The sequence below is a fragment of the Carassius gibelio genome, chromosome A3 (genome assembly GCF_023724105.1).
Source record: "Carassius gibelio isolate Cgi1373 ecotype wild population from Czech Republic chromosome A3, carGib1.2-hapl.c, whole genome shotgun sequence".
NCBI lineage: Eukaryota > Metazoa > Chordata > Actinopteri > Cypriniformes > Cyprinidae > Carassius > Carassius gibelio.
Window position 1 is genome coordinate 24540834 of NC_068373.1, and position 22171 is coordinate 24563004.

At 37.7% G+C, this 22171-nt stretch overlaps 1 protein-coding gene across 5 annotated transcripts in view; it reads right to left on the reverse strand.

Moving 5' to 3' along the window:
• The window catches only part of LOC127953032 (bromodomain-containing protein 4), a 48211-nt gene that overhangs the window by 22676 nt on the left and 3364 nt on the right, over positions 1-22171 (reverse strand). For 2 of the 5 annotated variants that reach the window (XM_052551934.1, XM_052551937.1), the window contains exon 2: positions 12040-12182. The exons of 1 other annotated variant lie outside the window; for it this stretch is intronic. Coding sequence is in view for 2 of the 4 variants with exons in the window: in XM_052551926.1 (XP_052407886.1) it covers positions 4111-4211 (101 nt within the window). In the remaining 2 variants the exon portion in view is untranslated. Of the gene's footprint in view, positions 1-4110; positions 4771-12039; positions 12183-22171 lie in introns of those variants that run through there. 2 more of the 5 variants (XM_052551926.1, XM_052551929.1) reach the window with 2 other exon arrangements.

Genomic DNA, 22171 nt, shown 5'->3' on the forward strand with positions numbered 1-22171 from the left:
AATTTAGCTATTTATTTAGCTAAAATAAGAATTAATGTATATTTAATTAATACGGTGAAAGTTATGCATCATTTTATGATTTTAAATGATCATTTAATGACCATTTTGATAACAGATTGTTTAGTGCAGTACTTGGTTTTCAATTGTGCATAGGCTTGTTCCAGTCAGGATATTCTCGCAAGTACACCTCAAACTTCATTTAGATAGTTGATTGGAACTGTGTGTTATAAGAATGTTATATGCTATTTTGGTAAAACTGCCAAATTGCCTTAAATCAAAGACATTTCTATCGGCATGATATAAGACATATCTGGCAAAATACTCAAGTAATTATACACAGGTTGTGCAATAAAAACAGGATTACATCACAAAGCACATGTATGAAACACATTTACCTGACCCAGGAAAACAAAACACAATATCAATAAATATAATGACCATGAGGCAGATTCTGAATCCTGAAATCAGGAAAAAATCTTAATCTGAAATGAGCAATATTGTCTGGGAAATATAGAGCAAATTCTGATCTGTATTTAATAGTCAAGCTCTTCTGACCACTTAAGAGTCATGTGGAGTTAGTTATGCATCTAAATGGGAGAATAACATTACACAATTGAAAAGTCATACTGCATATGAGTGCAGCTGAACAAAGTCTCATTTGCAGTGAAATTTGGAAAAGGACTTGTTATCAGTATATCAAAAACCCCTACAGGTACACCAATAGAAAATATCAACCAAGACCATTGGTCAGAGCAATGAGAGCCCACCTCACCAACTGGGATGGAAACTGGTATATTGTTGCAAGGTTGTAAAGAACATAGATCTGATGAAATATGGTTGGCAGAAATAATTGCTTTACTTCTTATGCACACATCATATGTTGTGGATAAACAATGCAATGATCCAAATCCATTACAACACCTCAATACAATGAAATAGACTTAATTTAAAACGAGTTTTAATATTTTGCTAAAAACTTGATTTTTCCATGATATGTTTGACAATCTCATGAGAGACAAGGAGGGTGAAGGCTGTAATATGTCAGCATAGCAGTAGGATTAAACCTGTCTGCAAACAATGTGAAAAGGGAAATGCAGGTCTTGCAAATGTCATATCACTTACCAGCTAAACTAATTTCATTAGGGCTGCACAACTAATTGTTTAAAATGTTATAAAATGTTTTTCGTGTCTGCTGTTGGATTCCCATCTAAAATGCATTAGGGATGCTACACGTTCATTTTGTTTTCCTAGTTTCAAACATTTTGGCAGCTACAATGTCCCATGAAAGTGAATAAATTACATTAAAAATAATGAATTTCTCTTACACACTAACAGCAAAGCACGGACAATGCATGACATGAGATCAAAAGGCACTGGTTCTCATTCAATAATAATAGCATGGATTATTCATACTTGTACAAAAAGGAGAACTTATCACAAAGAAAATTCCCCCTAAATCACAACATGTGCTTACACACGAGTTTGTTCTTAACCCCGTTCTAATGTTAATGAATTCTGAGTATTTTAATTAAGCAACCGAGTGCCTGAGGTTAGTAATCTGCATAAAATACACCCAAAACATGCCCCATAACCTTTACCACAACCATAAGACAGCTGTATACAAGTGCAACCTCACCGCTTAAGCAATAACACAACTTTTCTGACACTTTTATAACGACTACATTTAAGATAAAATCTATTTTTTTTTTATGATCACATTTATACATCCACGCATAGTGATTGTGTATGTAAGATTATAGTTGTTCCCACATTTCTTTGTAACTTTACAATAGATTTCAGTATAAAAGTTATTGACAATTGTTATTGTTTGCGCAAATTTTCCATTTTACGTCTTTTGAAATTGGCATGCAGAATAGTAAATGGTATAGATAGGCTACCTATTACCAAACTGTACAAAGCAGTGCCTTGTCAGTAACATCCACCACTATCAAAAGCCTGATTTTGTTTACATAATACTTTAAAATATTTCCAGCACGGGCAAAATCCACACCAACTAAAAGCAGCAATAAATGCGCGAATATAACCTTCCGATGCTTTACCTTTGGACAACTTAGCAGTGGTGTTTAAACTGTCAATTTGTAAGGGCACACTGGGTTTTTAAAGTATTCATTTCTCCTAGGATCTGCTCAACATTTAGTATTGATGAGAAGAATGACTGAACAAAGCAAATTTTTCAGTACTAACTTTAATAATTGCATGAGTAAAACAGGTGTTAAGGTGCTTTACAGACTTGGATAAAAAAAAGAAAAAAGGTTGCAGTACTAATAAGAATGTGAACTTTATGAACTTTCCCTATAAAACTCCCATGACCACCAAGAAGTGACAATAACTGCAGCAGCGTCTGACCCAGGGCACCAAACGTCCTGCCCCACACACCTAGCGGAATAAAAGCTGACCTATGAACTGGACACCGATCTTTACATACCACTATGGAATGTGTGTGAGGGAGGAAGCGGCTCTGGTTACCAAGAACATGAGCACACACACCAGGAAATCTGGTTCTACAGGCAGGTCAAGCCCAACCTTGACACACGAAAGGGCGGATGTAAAAACTGACGGCAAACAAAATGGCTGCATCCCTAACGAAAGTAAACAATTAATCATTAATGCTTACTGGGAGTTTCTAAGGATAGAGAGCTCCAGGCTCCAAGCGGAGGGTCTAGGGACAGGACCGGGGCAGCAGGTTTATTTGCTTGAAAGCATATGCATAAATAATAAATGAAACTGTACAGTGTCAGTTGCTTAGGCCAAGAGTCCACCTCCCTCATCCATCTTCCATCTCTTCTTTCACACTCCAGTCTCGCCACTGCTCCTCCTGGGAGCGGTTCATCCCTACATCTCAGACTTCATAGCCGCTTCAGCTGTCAGCACAGAGGAGTAAAACAGTCTAAATTCACAGCTGTGTTACAAACAGCTCCCGAAGTGGAGGGAACTAATCCGTCCAAACATCAATGGGGACTCCATGGGTACCACCATCAACAAAACACAGGTGTTTTGAACATTTAAGGTATCATGATGCGTTTGTTCTAGTACTTTGATCAGTGACCCAAAACGACTCAGAACGGGGTCTAACAAATGTCTATTTGAGAACGGAGCCAGGAGCGCACTGGCACACGGTAGGCATGTGCGCAATGTGACTGGAGAACGTTTTTTCCCACTGCTACAGCTCTCCGACCACAACTGTTCCACATGCCTTGCACAACTCAAACTCCAGGGTGGGACTGTCCAGCTCACATGTGACATACATTCACAAGCCTCAAGGCCGTTTGTTATGCTAAGAGATTTAGCAGATGAATATTCAGAGGGAACAGTTTTACAGGACCGTTTAGTCTTTTTCATTCACTGAAACACAACATGAGCACAGCAAACTCATGCTAGATTGTTCACTTAAAGACTGTAAACCAAGTAGTTGGGTTGGATTCCTTTGGGTGGATAGGTACACCTGAAGGACTCTTGTCTGGTTAAACAAGTGAAGGACAGAAGGAAGTCTATTCTAAAAAAAAAAAAAAAAACACAGAAGAGAGTAAATCAACAAGGACAAACTTTCTAAGAAAGAAAGAGAAACTACTGTAAATGCAGACCTTGATTCATTGTGAATGTTGCCCACTAAAACTGATATTTCCAGCTATAGGAAACATCTACAAACTTGCTCAATGTGCTCAATGAGGTCTGAAATATATAAGGTCTGAAAGTAAGGTCATGTAATTTACATTGTCTTGAGATCATTCGCTAAAGTTGCTAAATCATAACCGGCTGAACTCTCTCCTTCTGCCACAACAAATACACCACCCCCTTCTTCCTTTGAAAAAACACCCACCCTCCCCCTGCTTACTCACACACCCCCCTCTCTCTGAGAAAAAGTCTCAGTAAAGGACATATATTGGTGACCTGACAAAGTGAAAACGTAATTTTTTAACTAGTATGTTAAGTCAAACCAAAAGACTCCCACTAAATCTGAATATCTACCAAGTTAAGATCAAACTACAAGCGAACAAGCAACAAAAAGAGATACTACACACGGAAACAACACTGGTGATTAGTTGTGTAATGTTCAGAAAAGCAGCTTCACAGAAAGCTTATCAGTTTTACCTTTTAACAGGGACGGAGCAATGTGCAATTTTTTCCAAAAGGGCATCCAGTGTCTGAAAATCCAGCAAATCATTGGACTTGGAATGCATTTTGTAATCCATTTATGGAGTTCCTCTCGGCAAAAAAGCAAAACAGAAAGGGAACTAAAGGCAAGAAAAGTTCGTCACTCGTTCCCAAAACACAGCGACTTCTCGCTCTCGAATCTCCAGTTCTGACATGGGTGTCCTAAAATCCACTGCGCCAAATACATTAATCCATAGTTAGTCCACCATAGTCCTGAGAGAAAGGTTTTGTGGTTCCTGAGAAGCTTCTAAACAGAATCTCGATCGCGAGTGAGAGAGAGAGGCGCAGAGGCCTGAGGCCGGCTGGATCTGTTAGCGCTGTGCGCCGGTCGGCTCTCTACACCCTCCCCCCGTCAGCAGCACAACGGCCCAGTTGCCACAGGCACTTCGCCCCATTGTGTGTCCACCAAAGGCCTTGCTCACACAAACCCCCTCCAGCAGGGTGCCAGAAAGCGGGGGGATAGGAAGAATGAGCGAAGACGGCTCCGTAAAAACCCAGAATGCGCACTTTCTTTCTCTCGCTCGTTCGCTGAGAGCAGCGTGCTCTTACTCAACAGTGAAATGGCTCTTGCGCTTCCTCATTGAGAAGAGGCTCTACCCACACACCCCTCCCTCGTCTCTCCAGCGCTTGCTCGTTCTCTAACCCCTCCCTTCTCTTTCCCCATCAATAGCTCTCTCTCTCTCTCGCTCTCTCTTCCTGCCTGGCTCTTTCACTCTTCTCAGCACACACACACACACACACACACACACACACACACACACATGCACACACCTTCAGCTCCCCACCCCCTTTCTCCCTCCATTTCGCCTTCCCCCACTCATTCTTTTCAGACCGATCTCCTGTGTGCCTCCCCCACTACACCGAGGGCCATCTTATCTGATGCCCCTCCACACACCGCACACATTCACACATGTCTAGACTGCATCGGCACAAAACCAGGAACTGCCCTCCGTGTCAAACTACACGGATGCTCAAGACGCTGTTTGGAAGGGGAGGGTTTACAAGGGAAGAGGAGTAGATGGAAAGAGTGAGTGAGTGGACCCTCGGGAGGGTGAATTAGAGGACAACACGGGGATAAACCTCCATAAAACACATGACAGATTGACGCAAATACTCCTTGGACACCACTTGCTTCTGTGTCGATTTCAGTAGTGTGATCTGTGGGAAGGATTGTGTCAAGGTTCTCCAAGGTAATGTAATCATTTGCCTGTTCAACTGAACGCTTCACAAACTTTGATACAGACGACCTCAAGTTTGGTGTGGAAATTATGAGCATTTGTTTGACATCAGGGCTCTTCATGTTGAGTCTAAAGCGAAGCGTTCTCAGCCACCATGGCTTACTAACGAGTTAGTTCACACAAAATGCAAACTGTGTCATGGCTCATCCTCATGCCTTTCCAAACATGTCTAATTTATGAGCACTTCCGTGGAACAAGGAAAACCACCATAAAAGTAGACCACATGACTCATGTGTTATATTACAAGTCGCTTGAAGCCATACAGAAGATTTGTGTGAGTAAAAAACAGAAGTCATTGCTCATTAAAAAAAAAAAAATTCCCCACAGCTCTCATTTGCACTTGTTCGCAATGGCCAATGATCTCAATGAACTTCAATCCATGAACATAAACAAGTGAAAGTGATATTTAAGAACTTAAATTTATACCCGTTTATCCCATGAAGCTAATGTAGGCATAAGGTTTAATTTGATAACATTAACCAAGACTGAACAATACAGCATGTATTAATCTTATGTCATTTAAATTACTTGTACATTTTTTTCAATCAAAATCTAACACCTAAATGCACCATTAACTCACAATTATAACAACTGTATTTTTACTAAACATTAAAAAAAAGAGAAAAAAACATAGCTAACTGCTAATTAATTTTAGATTAAGCATGAACAAACAATGTTAACAAAAGAGACTTATTGTAAAGTACTACCCGGTTGTATCATTTTAGAATAAATTATATATGATAACCATATGGTACTTTTAGGCTTCCACTGTATGGACAATCGGGAGTTTGGAATGTGAGTGATGAGTTAATTAAAATTTTCATTTATGGGTGAGCCATCACTTTAAACATAGAATTACACATCGATGTTTGTGTGACAGAGTGGGACGACCTCTCATTCCCCTAAAGACCTGCTATCTACATGTACTGTCTCCTCCCACGATGGCATCAGCCCACCATCTGTCCACACACACCCCTCATCATCATCATCATCATCATGACTCAGGCTAAATTCCTCCCATCCACCCACCTTCTCTGCTACTTTTACATCGGTCTCTTTTACTCTCAGTTCAGGGCCACCCAGTTACACAGCACTCACAAATGCAGACAGCAAGCACACAGGCATGAAGCGAAATAATTACACCAAAACGAGTGAGCCACTCCAGAGACTGTCAAAGCTAATACTCTCAATTCAGTGGTTGAATTATTATTATTATCTAGTGTTTACATTAAGAGTTAGATTTCAATATTTATCTTTTGACAAATTTGTTAATGTTTTAATATTTACACATTTGCACTGAAATTCTGTAAAAAGGGCAATGTTTGTCCATCAGTTGAACTAATATTTCAAACCTCGTACCCAAGATGATAAATGTTTAAAGTAAAATCAAAAAAACATAAAATGTCCTTTTATTTATATGCCCCAATAAAATACATGCACATTATCTTATATTGGTACATATCTACGTAAATATATTGATAAATGAAAAATATGAAGATTAAAAGGTTGAAAATGTACATTCATATATTATTTCATATTTACCTTTACATTCAAACGTTTGAAATGCCTCACAGGGACTTTATAACATTTATGCTAATTATTCGCCAATATATTCATCATAAATTATTGTGGCTTAGAACCTCAATTAAGAAGCTGTATGTCCATCCCTTTAAGCCTCGTTTTCATTGGCATCAAATTAAATACGCCGCCTTCTCTAAGGTCCATGTAGATTTTATTTTGTCTCATTAAAACACTTATAAAAAAATCAGTCCAGCCAAAAAGAGAGTGGGATTTACATTAGAAGCTAACGAGCAATTATCACGTATTGAGTGCCAGTGAGAATAAAAGAGGGGCGTCATGCTGGGCCATGTGAGAGTGACAGATCTCTATAGAGATGAGGTCACAACAGCAGATACAATGTCGATGAACAGATGTGATGGGGAGAATCCTATGTAAGCTCATCCACCTCTTTATAAACCAAAACCTTCACTGCTCAGACAGAGACAAAAACAGTGTTACCTACCTGTCTTTTATGCCTTTTACTGCTTTTATTCATAGGTATATCACCAAAGGGGAAAGTAATAAGCCAGGTTCAAAGTCACAACATGAACACAGCTCAATATTATACTGAATGCATTTAACCACGGTGCCAGTTTTGACCAGCTTTAATTCTTTAAGGACTAATTACTGGAACTTGTGAAAGCAAACATCACTCATACTTATGGTTAAGGGGTTCAAATTCGTGCATATTAAAAACAAAACAAAAAACACACATAACCTGTGCAGTTTGTACTACAAACATGAATAGCATCTCAAATTGCATGCACTGAAGAGAGAGACATATTAAGGAGCTCTGAACTCACAGTTTTCACCTGAATAACACCACTAACTATTCACTATCGTGCAAAGGTTTGTGTTTCTGAAGGAAGTCTCTAATGCTCACCAAGGCTGCACATGATCCTTTTTTTAAAATAATAATATGCTGATTTTCTGCTCAAGAAACATTTAGTATCAACGCTGAAAACAGTTTTTGTCAAATATTTTTTGAGAAATTTCACTCTATATTTGAGGATATTTAGGCCTTGCAAGTAAACCAAAACTTGTACACACAGTGCTTACTGTCTGCCAGAGGGGACAGGAACCCTGACCTTTGACCTCAACCCCTCACATTCCAGGTAAACCTCTATCCAGCCCTGACCATCTGCACTCACTTTTACTGCCCCATCACAGGACTCCACCACTCCAATAAGTGTGTGTGTGTGTGTGTATTTGAGATCTGTGCGTTTTCTGTGCCTTCAGGCTGTATATATGGCTGGGGGAGGAAGAGACATCCTTCAGATTTCACATTCTGTCAGGAAGCACTCTGCAGCAGCGCACCGGAGTCTGGCCAAACAGCAAACAAACCTTACACCCGGAGAGCATGTGCCTTCCCCAACACCACCTGAGACAATAAAGCAGCTGCCCAAGTGACAAAGCACAACTCAGAGGCTGGGATGACCCTCACCAGCATTTGGTGGCTAATTTTCTGTGTGTGTGTTTGTGTGGGATCCTGCATTCAAACATAGATGGTTTTGGGGGAGAAGGAAGAGAACGGGGTGGGGGGATAGATGCGGCTGCAGGCGAGCGCCTTCAGACTTTTGAGCCCATTAATCATCTGAACGTTTGAGAAGCCCAAGCCAACAGGGAACTGACAGGAGAGAACAGGGACAAGTAATCTGCTCTGTATGGGTGTGTGTTTGTGTGTGTATGTGTTTGCCTGCATCAAGGAGTACAAAGGCTAGAGCAGGTGAGATTGAGCCCATGAAGACAAGAGGGGAGTACAGGATAGACAAAAAAAAACGGAACAATGAAAGGCTTTCATGTGACCCAGTGAGTGAAATGAAGAGGACACACACAAACAAAAAGAGCTCTCCTTTCTCCCCATCTGCTCCTAACGTAAGCCTCCTGTGGCACATGGGACAAACCCCTCCCATCTGTCGTTTGGGGCGAGGTGCCCTGCAATGACACAGCAGCCATACGCTGGCGCACAAGAGCATCAACAGACACCTTGACCCCTCTCTGCCTCCTGTCATACAGCCGCTGCACTGCACACACCCATCATAACTTGCACACGCTCACAGCAGTAGACGTCCTCTGGAGGACACGGATCATCTTCAAAAGGGCACAAGCAGAAAAAAAAAAGTCAACTTTTTTACCTAGATGCAAACAAACTCTGCCCTCAAGCCCAACTGAAAATGTCTGCACTGCCTGGTGCACGTTCAGTATGGAAGGCTGAAGAAAGGCTGGGAGTGAATCTCTTCGTACATATATGAATAAGAGAAACCACAACACTCAATATGAAAGTCACGGCTCAATGTTAAGAGCTGATTTTCTTTGTACACTCAAAAGCACTTATGTGCATTAGCTTTGAGCTGCCTGAAAAAGACGGTTGAAGTCTGATTTGAATTTAAACAATTTAAGATGGCACTGTGGTTATATTTTATTCCTGATTTCAAATAGACTACCGCTTCAAGTTTTGGGGTTGGTCATTTTTTTGTATATTTTTTGAAAGACGTCTCTTTTGCTTGCCAAGGCTGCATTTATTTGATCAAAAATAAAACCATAATATTGTGAAATATTACAACAACTTAATATAAATTTTCTCTTCTAATACATTTTAAATTGCTATTTATTCCTGTGCAGCAAAGCGGATTTTCAGCATCATTACTCCAGTCTGAATTTGAACATTTGAAAGGTAGTGTATATTTTAATGAAGCACATGCATAGCACATGAGCTACAATAACATCCAGACCTACACGACAAAAACTGCATTTTATACTGTTATAAGGTTCACTTTCATGCTGCATTAAACTAGAGATCATCCGCCTAAGACAACAGTACAAGAGTACTTACTATTATGTTTTGTAACTGCACTGTTTTTATTTGCCATACATTAAAGTACACTTTAGTTAACTGAGGATTCATAAACCAGACAAATTAAAAGCTCCAAAACAGAGGTGGAGCAAAGGATTTTAGCAAAGAAGGAAACTAACTAGGTTTTAAAGTTTGATGTTTTTTTGATGCACACAAACTTAGCTTTTAAATTCATTGTTCAGTTCTTTTCCGTTTTTTTGGGGCTCTAAAATGAGTGATCATTTAGATTTTAACAACCATTCTGTACCCTCTTTCAGAAAAGATCAGGGAAAGTGTTAAAATAAACTTCAGCTACTCGTTTCTGAAGCTGGGATTGTTCAGAACAATGCGCAGTGGGTCGGCAGTGACAGGAGGCCAGAAACACCTGAAGGTTGGGTAAAAGTTCCCTGATATAGTAAAAAAAAAAAATACTGTAAGTGACATAACTTACCATACCAGGTTTTCTACATTAATAGTAGTTCAAACTAAATTCAGGAGTTCTGTCATCGCTTTGAAATCTACTCTATCAGCTGTAATCATTTTCTGCCTTCGCCACATGCTTTAGTTACAAGTACATAAACTATAGTTTAACTGACAGTCACAAACAAACGAGATCTTGAGGCTTGATGCTATAACAGCCAAACAAATGCATGCATAACCAAACAAACAACAAAAATACATATAAGCTGTTAGTACTTCAAAAAATAAGGTTTTATTTTTGTATTATTGCTTGTGCATTTTTTACATTACTGCAATTGTTTTAATATATTTAACGTAATGATAAAAATGATCTAAATTAACATTTATTTTTGTTGTGGTACAATAACAAACTTGGGAAACAAAATTAACATTTTTAAGTTTTTATGCTAGATGTAATAAGCCAAATAAATGCATGCAGAATAATAATAATAAAGATAGTTCCTACTTCGGGCTGGGAGATATTGCCAAAAAAAAAAAAAAAAAAAAGAAATTAATTCATGATAAAATTTTTCATACAAGTCAATATCAATATTCATCAAATCTTTATCTCTTTCAAGTATAAAAGGCAGATGTTTGCTCTTAATTGAAAACTGTAGAAACCAGACAGTTAATTGTAGTTTTAAACAGCTATTTATTGTCAGAACATGACAAACACTTCACATTTTTGAATTATTCATACATTTCAGATAAAATATCTTAATAGAAAATTGTAGGTTTCTGGATGTTCTAATGAGTGATATTGTTTCAAATCATGAAATAGGTTTGTGTTGCTTGTCTTTGATTATGTGTATCTTCAGCATAGTTTGCAGTACATGCTGCAATATAATATAAAATTGTTGTCTGTTAGAAATGCAGATTTGACAGTAGCTTGAGTTAGGATGCAGATGTCAATTTATGTTCATTATCAAAAACAGTAACATCTGTAACAACCTCAATTTTATATGGTGAAATTTATTCTGTCTGCTTGAGAGGTAATTGTCGGTTTGTTTTTTCAGTTTAGAACTGAACATTGGTCTTCCATACAAGCATATATTTAAATCATGATAACCAGTTAAACCAAACATATAGCATATGTTTATACCATGGTATAAAAATTAAAACTATATGGTTTCTATATATTTGTATGAAAAACAGTAGTCTAAATAGCCTACATTCAGTGCACAAGCGCTACAGCTCAATCACAGGACAATACTGTATTTATGCGCTATTACTAGTTCAATACATTATATACATGTCTACATTAATATATATATTATGCATTATATAATTTTATATTAATTATATAATGGTAAGCATTAATTTGTAATTAATTTTTACAATGAAGACTACAAAAATTTGATTTGATAATTTACAATTGATTAATTCCTCTAGTATTTCCTACCTGTATAAAAACTTAACCTGAAAACTTAGTTTCACAGCTCTCTTTTTTCTATTGCATTTATTTTTGCTGTTGTTTGCAAATTTTTTTTATTTGTTCTTATCTTTACTTTTTGTTTTTTTTATGAAAATAAAACTTTGCGTTGAAGAAAATTAGATTTTTGTATGTATATGCTGTCAATTATAGCCCTTAGGAAAATAATTAATCTGAATTGGCCAAGAAAATTGCAATCGATGGATCTCTAGATCTGACAGACACAAACCACTCTGCCACTCTTCATACAGCTGTTATCCTATTTGGCAGACATTATTTATTAGAGATTAATCTTTTATAACCCCTCTGGATTTATGGAAGGTGTTGTCAGGTTATTGACTCACATTTTTGTCTCTTGTGTGAAGGGTCTCTTATCTGAGCGCACACATCTTCTCCAGGAACACTCTGCAGAAGAGCTGCTTTCAAGCCGTCCAGAGAAAAAAAAAAAAAGTCACCAGCTCAGATGCAGGCTACGCCGATCACGCTACTGTAGACAGACAGAGAAAGAGAGACAGACGTGAATAACTTGTTTGAAATCTCCACTTATTTAAACAGCACACTTGCACATTATTGATACACTTTGACTGATTGGTCTTTAAAAAAAAATTATTTACTCACTAGTCACAGCAAAGCTGCAAGATTTTGGTTTACAAAAGACATCTTTTGCTCTGATAGTGCAAGTGCAGGACTTAAGACTGATAAATGCTGCTGTATAACCTACAATACCTGAAAAAAAAATTCATTTCATTCATCGTTTCATTTGTATCTTTACTGTACTGTATTTGCCCTTGTTTGCATGTTGTTAACCATTAGTTACATTACTGTTCGTTCAAGCCCCACAGAAACTGTAATGTATATTTTCCCCATGTAGTTCTTCTAAAATGATACTAACAATATATTTCTGCCTCATCATGAATCTACACTGGATCTCAATGTGACTGATAGTGACTTAAGTAAAAGAGTTGTATTAATTGCCATTCGTAGCTTGAAGCTAATTGTAGCTATAATTTATCTGTTACACAAATTTGATATTTCATTAAGTATTTTATCAAAAGAGATAACTTAAGTTCATAAGATTTTTAATTATAGTAATATAATATATATTGGGGCAAGCTATGTAATGCCAGAGTGAAGTAATGCCACAACTTGCACATCGACGGTTATGCGCATCCCGTCAGTAAACAGGACCGGCTTTACTGAAGAGATGCGCATGACAATAACATTGGATTAATTGCACAGCCCTAGTATTCAGATCAGCTTTTCTCCTTGCAAAATCAGTGTAACGGCAATATTTCCATCTGCCGAATGCAAATTCTTCTATATTCCAAGCTTTTCTGATGCACTGGTGACTTCATGTGTCTGTGCGAGTCGTAAAATTAAAATAAATATAGAAATTATTGGATTGCTGGATTTCAAATCAGTAGGGGTTGAGACATCAAAAGTAACTATGTAACTAACTGTTTTATGGATGGCAACTGTAATTTTGCAATCTTATTAGTAATTAGTTGCACTAAATGTTACTGCAAAAGTAATATTACTGTAACTAGTTACTGCCCAGCACTGGGCTCTTCCTTTAAATGAACACTCCACATTTTTTGAAAATAGGCTTATTTTCCAACTCCCTTAGAGTTAAACAGTTGAGTTATACAATTTTTAAATCCATTCCATCAAATGACCAATAATATTATACAGTCCCTCCAGAAAAACGCGGATTTTTTTTTGTGATTGTTGCGGGCAAAAATCCTTGATTATGCGGCAGGTTTTCTTAAAAAATGCGATGGAATATGCGGGATATTTTTGCAATCTTATGCAATGAAATTGCGGGAACTTGCAAAAACTGCGGTTTGATGAAAAAGAGAAAAAAAGGTGAAACTACAACAGTCCACTGTGAAAATGAAAACTAACTGCGTAGCCTTTAACACTGGCCTATCATTCGCCATCCTCATCCTCATCCTTCTCTCAAAATAATTTGCCCCTACTGTCATGTAACACACCGGGTAACTGCCTCGCTCGGTCTTTTGCGCTTATTTTTGTTGGCAGATGAGAATGATTTGCGTCCTTTACCCTGGTTTCACCGTGGGGTTCACAGATGATGTTCACGTCGCGCAATTACGTCACTTCATAAGGTTCCTATTGGGAAATAATGGCGATTTACTTGTGTGAAGTAAACGCAACATTTTTCAACTTTCTGCTAAGATATATGTGACTTATTTTCAACTAAAATTATTATGAAATCATGCGACCTCCGCATATTTTGCTTCCTGAAATCGAGATTTTATGCGGCGAAAGTGCGGCCTATTTGAAAAAATGCGACCTCCGCATAAATATGCGGCCCTTGGCTGATTATGCATTAAATCACGCGATCGCATAATCGCGTTTTTCTGGAGGGACTGATTATATATCGTTGTGTTAGAATAGACTATTCTCTAATGTATTAAACGGATTGTTATCATACTGATTGAAAGCCTGAACAGTCTCTCTCCCGTTCTCTTTTTTTTATGGGTGTGTGTTTATGCATGCGTGAGTGCATGCACGGGAGGGGTGCAATTAATGACTATTAATCGAATAATACCCAGCAATTATCGATTATTACTTTTGCTTAAAATGCACATCCCTACCGTTATCTTTGTGTCTCCTGAACAACTTTGCTGCATGCGTTTTTACTGTTATGAGACTGAGCAGCCAACTTTCAAAGCATGTGGATATTAGGGGTGGTGAAAAAAATTGATTATTGATTAATCACGAGTATGTTATGGACGAGTATGAATCGATTATTAAATTTTCAAAAATCGTTTTTTTTTTTTTTTTTGCATTTTAGTTTGTAAAAAAATTTATACCGGGAGTTGAACGTCACAAACGCGCCCAGTTCCAGTTAGCAAGCAGCCAGAGCAGGTGTGTAAAATGGAAAAACCAGGAACAACAACCAACCGATCCACCCAGTTCAACCAATTCATTTTGGTTTTCATGGCAGGAGCTCTAACCCTGTTGGCGCCATGGTCGAGTTTACTCGACAAGATGCGGCACTGAATAAAACGGCCGATTTTGTCAAATAGGGTGCCAAATTTCACGCGACCTCCCCTGCACCAGATAGCAGACATGTAATACTTCATCTCTGACTCAAAAAAACGTCATGCTCCTATACAAAATCTTCGAGCTAGAGCGCATTTTACAGTGCGAAAAAAAAAGCGGAGCTAGTGTGAGAGTGAGCCATTTTATCTGACCAATGTTGTCAACGTCAGCAAGTATTGTCATTAGATTATTATGATTATCATCATTATTATTATTATTATCTAATGGCATCAATAAAGCTTCAATAAACCCGCAATGAGTGTTGGGACTTCTATTCGCGGACACTGATTCTGAAGGGGAATATCTGTATAGTCCTACACCAAGCACAAACGGTGAATCCATTGCCCAATGTAAATGGTCCTTTGCCAAATGTCAGAGGTGTGAACAATGTTTGCAGGCGTCGTAGTGTTCATTGCGAAATTAGCCGGCGTGTTATTGTTGGGGGGACGAGGAGGGAGATTTTTTTCCGCGCTAGACATGTATATTGTTTTCTGACCGCACCACTCCGCAATCGCGGGGACAGTAGTGGAGACTTTGTCTAATGCCTCTGGGTATGTTAGACGAGGTCGAAGTATTCATAGGACAGTTAGGAGGCAAGGTGGAGAGTAGCACTAGCAATTTAAAATTAATTTAAAATATTTACCTTTGTAATAGAAGTGAATCTATTTTAACGGTTGCATTCATGGCAAGCTTTTTATTAGTTTCTAAATTACTAGTAGGATATTTAAAAAATATAATTCCTTATATAAGCTACTAGTAATTAGCTTTTCTTCTTTTTTTAATTTTACCAGAACTGCTTAAACACAAACTTGAGACAGATACTACTCCAACAAGGTGGAATAGTGATGTATTCATTTCTGTGTTATACAGAACATAAGCTGCATACAAATAATTCTAAAGTTATAACTACATGACACAGAAAGTGCTTTGAGTTGTTGTTACTCAATAAAAGAGTTAAGTAATTCAGTAGCTGACTTTTTTTTTAATACCGCAATCACTTTGTAGTGTATTTTCGTTTACTGTTGTGAAATGGAAAATCAATAATTGCTAATCGAGAATCGTTAATAATCGAAAATCGACTGTAATCGAATCGGGACTTCAGCAATCGTAATCGAATCGGGAAATCAGACAGATTAACCACCCCTGGTGGATATTATTGTTTTTCGCAACATTAACATGTGAAACGATATAAACACCACTCGAGTGCATGCACGTTCTGTACGGTAATTGGCATGGTCTGCCTTATTTTTTTCTGTTTGCTTTGCTTGAGCTTTAGGGCTGGGCAATATCGAATATTAGCGATAGTATCAGAATAATTGACAACGATGTAAAAAAAAGTAAATTTATATAAATATATTTTTTTTTTCAAATTCAAGCATACTTTCCCAAAATAACACACTGAACATCCGAAAAAGGAACATGTAACTGCTCTACACCCTCTACTACGAGAGAAAACACTAACAAGCTAGAGTTTGGCGATCTAATGAAAGCGTTGTTCAGCCGGTCAGTGTTCTGTCATGAGATCTCGACTGTATTGTTTGCGATTGTGATAGCTGAATAAATGAACTTACTTGACTGCTGATGTTTGAAAAAAGAAACAGACTATGGCCTAGGGCTGTGCAAAAAATCGAATGCGATTTTCCATGCACATCTCACCAGTAAAGACGCTCCTGTAATTAGAAGTATATCTCCATAGTTTTGGACTAGTTTTAAGAGGCAACTGGGCAGGATTTGTTGTGAAAATCTGGCAACCCTGATCTGAACACACGTGCTGAAGATATACTTCTAATCACAGGAGCGTCTTTACTGATGAGATGTGCATGAAAATCGCATAAGATTTTTTGCACAGCCCTACTATGGCCATTTGTAATCACTATTAGGGAGTTTCATTTTTTATATACCAGCTTTCATAATAAAGACCGCGAGAGTACAAAAGTCTTTGGTATTCATTTATATATAAGAAATACCTATGTGCTTCAGCAACTACCATATTTTCCGGACTATAAGTCACACTTTTTTTTCATAGTTTGGTAGGTCCTGCGACTTATAGTCAGGTGCGACTTATTTATCAAAATGAATTTGACATGAACCGAAAGAAATGAACTAGAGAAATGAACCAATAGAAAACATTACCGTCTACAGCCGCGATAGGGTGCTCTATGCTGCTCAGTGCTTCTGTAGTCTACACTGAAGACAGAGCGCCCTCTCGTGGCTGTAGACGGTAATGTTTTCTCTTGGTTCTAAATAAATGCCACTCATAGTCCAGTGCGACATATGTTTTTTTCCTCATCATGACGTATTTTTGGACTGATTCGACTTATACTCAGGTGCGACTTATAGTCCGAAAAATACGGTAGCTCCCCATCTAAGAGAGTTTTTAGTGTCAGTAGGAACATAGTTTCTTGCCACAGAGCTTCTCTTAAATCCACAGACAAGTACCTTTTAGCAGCTTATTTCCATACACACACACACACACACACACACACACACATATATACATACATACATACATACATACATATACCTAGCAACTTGGATAAACCTTAGCTATGATTCAGTTGGAAGATTTTTGCCAGCATTGCCCCGTGAGCATTAGGGCTGTCACTTTTAGTTCAAAAAAATCGATTGCACAATCGATCGGACCAACCAAAAAAAGTTTCGAAAATGAAAATAGGGAATCGATTTTTACCAAATATGTACACTATTAATTTTAAAAGAATTAAACAGTAAAAAAAATATAGATATAACTCACAAACAAGCAGAAAAAGAAAATAAAGAATTACGAAAGTGCAGTATGCGTTGCGAAAGCCAGACAGAAAATACTAGCAATTTTACGCGCCTATAAGACCCAGTGACGTCGAAAGTGTCCTCTTATGCTGCGTTCACACCAAACGCGAAACGAGCCTCTGGCGCAAATGATTTAATGTTAAGACGCGTTTACGCACGTCTGGAGGTCTCGTGGCGTGGTAGACTCGAATTCGCCTCATTCGCACATCGAGTTACAGGAGATTCTAAGTTATGAAAAGGACCATTACAAGCTGACAGCGACAGGCTTTTGTGGTGGAAAATTGGCAGTAATACCCCCACCTTGCGCAGCTGTACCCGAGTGTCCCTGGGACATCAGTGCGGTCGGAGCGCGTCTTCTCAACAGCTGGACATATAGTGAATTAAAAAAAAACGCTCTGCACCCCGAAAATGTTGATCGGCTTGTTTTTCTGTCCAATAAATTTGTAATGGCCATGGTTAGTGTCAGTTAAGTTCAATTAAAAAAAAAAAAAAAAAAACACACATGGCCTGTTTCTCAAGTACATTTAATGTTAAATTTTTTGAAATTGAAAATTATTTTTTCACAAAAGTGAAAATTCGTAAAATTCGAACACATTCTCTATGAGTGTACACACACCAGCGGAGCCATTCGGCGTCTGTCAGCGGAGCCCAGCTACGACTCAGAACACTGTTCAAATTTCTGCCGCGCCACAGGGCGCCATCTGCATAGTTTTATATTAAAAAAAAACATAATTTTTAGTTCAAATTGCTGTTCATACATTACACCAAGATACCACTGATGCAAAATACTACTTATATTAGTTGTACAGCTCAATTAAACTGTAAACATATATAATTAAATGTATAATAAACGTAGTGCTTTTAATATTTAATTTTTCTCTTGGGACATTTTTACATACGCAAAATATTAAAGTATTGGCCTGTCAATTAAGCTTTTATCAATTAAAATCATATATTTAAAATAATAATAATAATAGATGAAGCTAAAACTCACCCATCTTGCTGCGAAATTGAGCTTGTGCATACAGAAAGTGCGCGTCCGGTGTGTGATACCTCGAGTTGCCCTACATGTGGCGTGACGCGGCGCTTCTCGTCCGGTGTGCGACCGCCTTAAGCCCTTTCATACATACAGACTTGTCTGGAAAAGACAAGTAATGACGTCACGACGCCCAAGCCCTATTCTGCTGCGTGTGAACGCAGAAGGAAAATTACCGGTACTAGCACGTATGAGTTCAGAACGTGGTGACGCAAGACATCTACTCCGGGCCAATCATAACAATGTCACGCATTCACGCAGTGTTTAAGAAATTAAAATAAATGTCATCCAACTGAAGCGACAGTGAAATTAAAGCGCTTCTCCTTATCCATGCGAATGAAGAAATTTGTCGTCATCTGAGAGGAACTGTTAATGATGCAGTAACGTATGATAAAATAAGTCAGGTCATCAATAAACTGAAAACATTGTGTCATATCTAAAAATAAACGACCATCACAAACAAAGTAATAGTGGAAGTATTTATTGTTCCTATTATGAATTTTGTCAATCTATTTGGGGGTCCTGCTACTCCACAAATCCTGTAGCTCTGAACCAGTGGATCTCAACCCGCGGCACGTGATGAAATCACATGCGGCCCACCATGCCGAACACAATTAATAAAAAAATAAAATAAAATATTAAAAAACCTACGTTTTACAATTTATTTTAGTTTTTACATAGGGGAGGACACATAAGGTACAAACGAGAAGTCGGAGCAGTGAAGAAGAGTGCTGGACAGTCGCCATCAACTTTCGGTCAAACATTTAGATGTCAAATTTTTTTTACAAAGCATTCTATTGCAGCTGAATAACATGAGCAAAAATCAGCAGCCTACAAAACACGGCAAGAGGAATTTTGCCTGTGATTAAAAAAAATACCATAGCAAAAACAAGATTAATATAAATTTAAAATATTAAAGTGTTAAAGACAAATAAACAGTCAGTAATAAGATAGGAACAAACAAATCAATTAGGAATATCATAAATACATCTAAAAGTTTCAGGTACAGACATTGTATTTAAAAAGTTTAAAAACACTGCATAGTTTTTTTTTATAAATAAAATAAAGATTAATTAAGTTATTAAATATATTCAGTCAAGATCAGTGAATGATTTTCTTTTGTTCTTTGATTAACATTAATGACAAGCAGCGTGTTTATTAGGCTGCTGTCTCTAAGCAAAAATACTCCACGTGTGTTTTCTTTCTCATCTGTTTATGTTCACGTAAGACAAAAACGGCTGTGTTTATGATGATATACTGATGTAGTTTTCTGTAAAGTAGTTTCAACTCGGAACAACCTTTTCTACAGTTCAAATACACAGAACAGTCTGACAGCTGCGGGTTTGCGCTGCACACAAACATGCTATAATAAGTTTTGAGATTTTAAGCTACTTTAGTAATAAATCACAGGACATCGCTGACAGCTACTTTCTGCATTACTCTGTGCACGCAATCTTCATAGCTACTGTTTATATGAGTGTTTGTGCCACAATGCAGCTGTGCGAACATGGTAGATCGATATAATACACATCCGATCATCCAATCGCTTGAATGTTGATTAACCCTGAATCAACAAACGGAACCAACAATTATTGCTACATGTCTGACTGCATCATATAATAATTATTAATTAATAATATTAATAATGTTCATCATCTAGCGGACTACGTCTTGTATTAATTTTTTCTAAAAATCCTGTCAAAAGTGCACAAACTGACAGTCACCACCATAAGCTACTACTAAATATTGTAGAAACATAATTTTCTTTAAAGTTGCTTTGTAACGATTTGTATTGTAAAAAGCGCTATACAAATAAACTTGAATTGAATTTCCAAACCATAAAACAAATACAACTGACAAAGTTTAGTGTAAATGCAAGGCTCACCGCTCACGCGCCATCAGTATGTGTTGAACTGGCGTTCACCTCAGTGTTTTGCTTTTATGCCACTGACAGGGCGGGGCAGAGTCAAGTGTTAACCGGATCAAAAACCAAAATAACTGACATGGGAAAATTACGTCGGTTAGAGGTTATGAATTTCGGTTTTGATTACTTTTCGATTAATCATCCAGCCATATTAACCTGAATTAAAGGGTTGTGTTTCGTCACTATCTAGAGTGGAAATTTTCTACAATATTCAGTCATTGTTACAGTAAAATAGGGCATTCTAATTCAATCTACTGCAGTAACCCATTTCATCTCTTCCTTTAACTTAGAAGAGTAAAGAACCAATCCATAATCCAACAGAAAAAAAATCCATCCCTGATTTCCTCTCAAATCAAAATCAAATTTGGTTAGAACTGTTTTGACTTGTAAACAGGGCTTGATCTGTCCACAGATGTCTCCCGATTCAGACAAGATGCATTTTTCCACTGAAGAAAACAATATTATTCATTATGGATATTTTAGCCAGAAGCATGCATTTAAATTATGATAAATCCGTTTCTTCCAAACATGCAACTTTTCTCCTCACAAGACACAACTGATGGACTGGGGTCATGCGGATTATTGTGATGTTTTAATCAACGGTTTGGACTTTTATTCTAAAGGCACACATTCACTGCTGAGGATCAAATGATGTAATGCATTTTATGTACTCTTTAGTTACAGTAGTAGGCTATTTCTAATGCTATAATATAAGTATTGCCTTCAGCTGTGTTTACAAACTGAAACGCTTTCATCTTCTCCGGGAATTGCATCCGGTAGGGCTGGTCAAAACGCATTACTGCAGGCTCTTATATTAGGTCATATGCGATCAAACAACACTCGACAACAAATGTGTCAACCATTTTTTATTGTTGACGTTGTCAATAATGTCGACTAATCGTTTCAGCTCTAGTTTCCTTTGAGAAAATCTACTTAATTGTCGATAAGAGATGCAATCGATTAAAGCTATCGATGGTCTGTTAACCGATTTAATGTTGGGCTGCGTGGGGCTCACGCGCAAAACAAGTGTGAGTGGCTCTGTGCGACAGTGACAGTATATAAATGCATCATCATTCATAAATGTACAAATTACCCTTTTAATGTGATTTAAAATTTAAAAGTACATTAAAATAGAAACACAAAGTTATTCAACATGGAAAGCAATAGAAATGTAGTAACTCATTAAAGTCATTTCACCAGATAATTATTTAATATCATTCGCTTTACAGAGCAGGATTGCCAGGTTTTCACAGCAAAACCTGCTCAATTGCTATTCAAAACTAGCCCTATCACTTTTCAGGGGAAATGCCCCGATTAAAATCGTGTTTTGGGGGGTAAAATACACATTCTTTGGTGGGTTTCCCCTGGTAAAGGTCACATTCCAGGGGCTAAACATCACATTATTGGGGTCGCTTTAACCCGCGAACATTAAAAACATCCCACAGCAACAGTGTAAAAGTAGGCGGACTTGGCAACACTGCAGCAATGCTTAGCTGCCCGCCGGTGCTCCTGCCTATAAATGAGCCTTATTTGCAACACAATCGACTGATGCAGATTAATAAAATAAAAATAAAAAATTACAAAAAAAAAAAACGGCAGATTGATTGGCCTGACGATAAACTGGTCGACCTCTAAGTTTTACTGTCATGTATTGAGCATA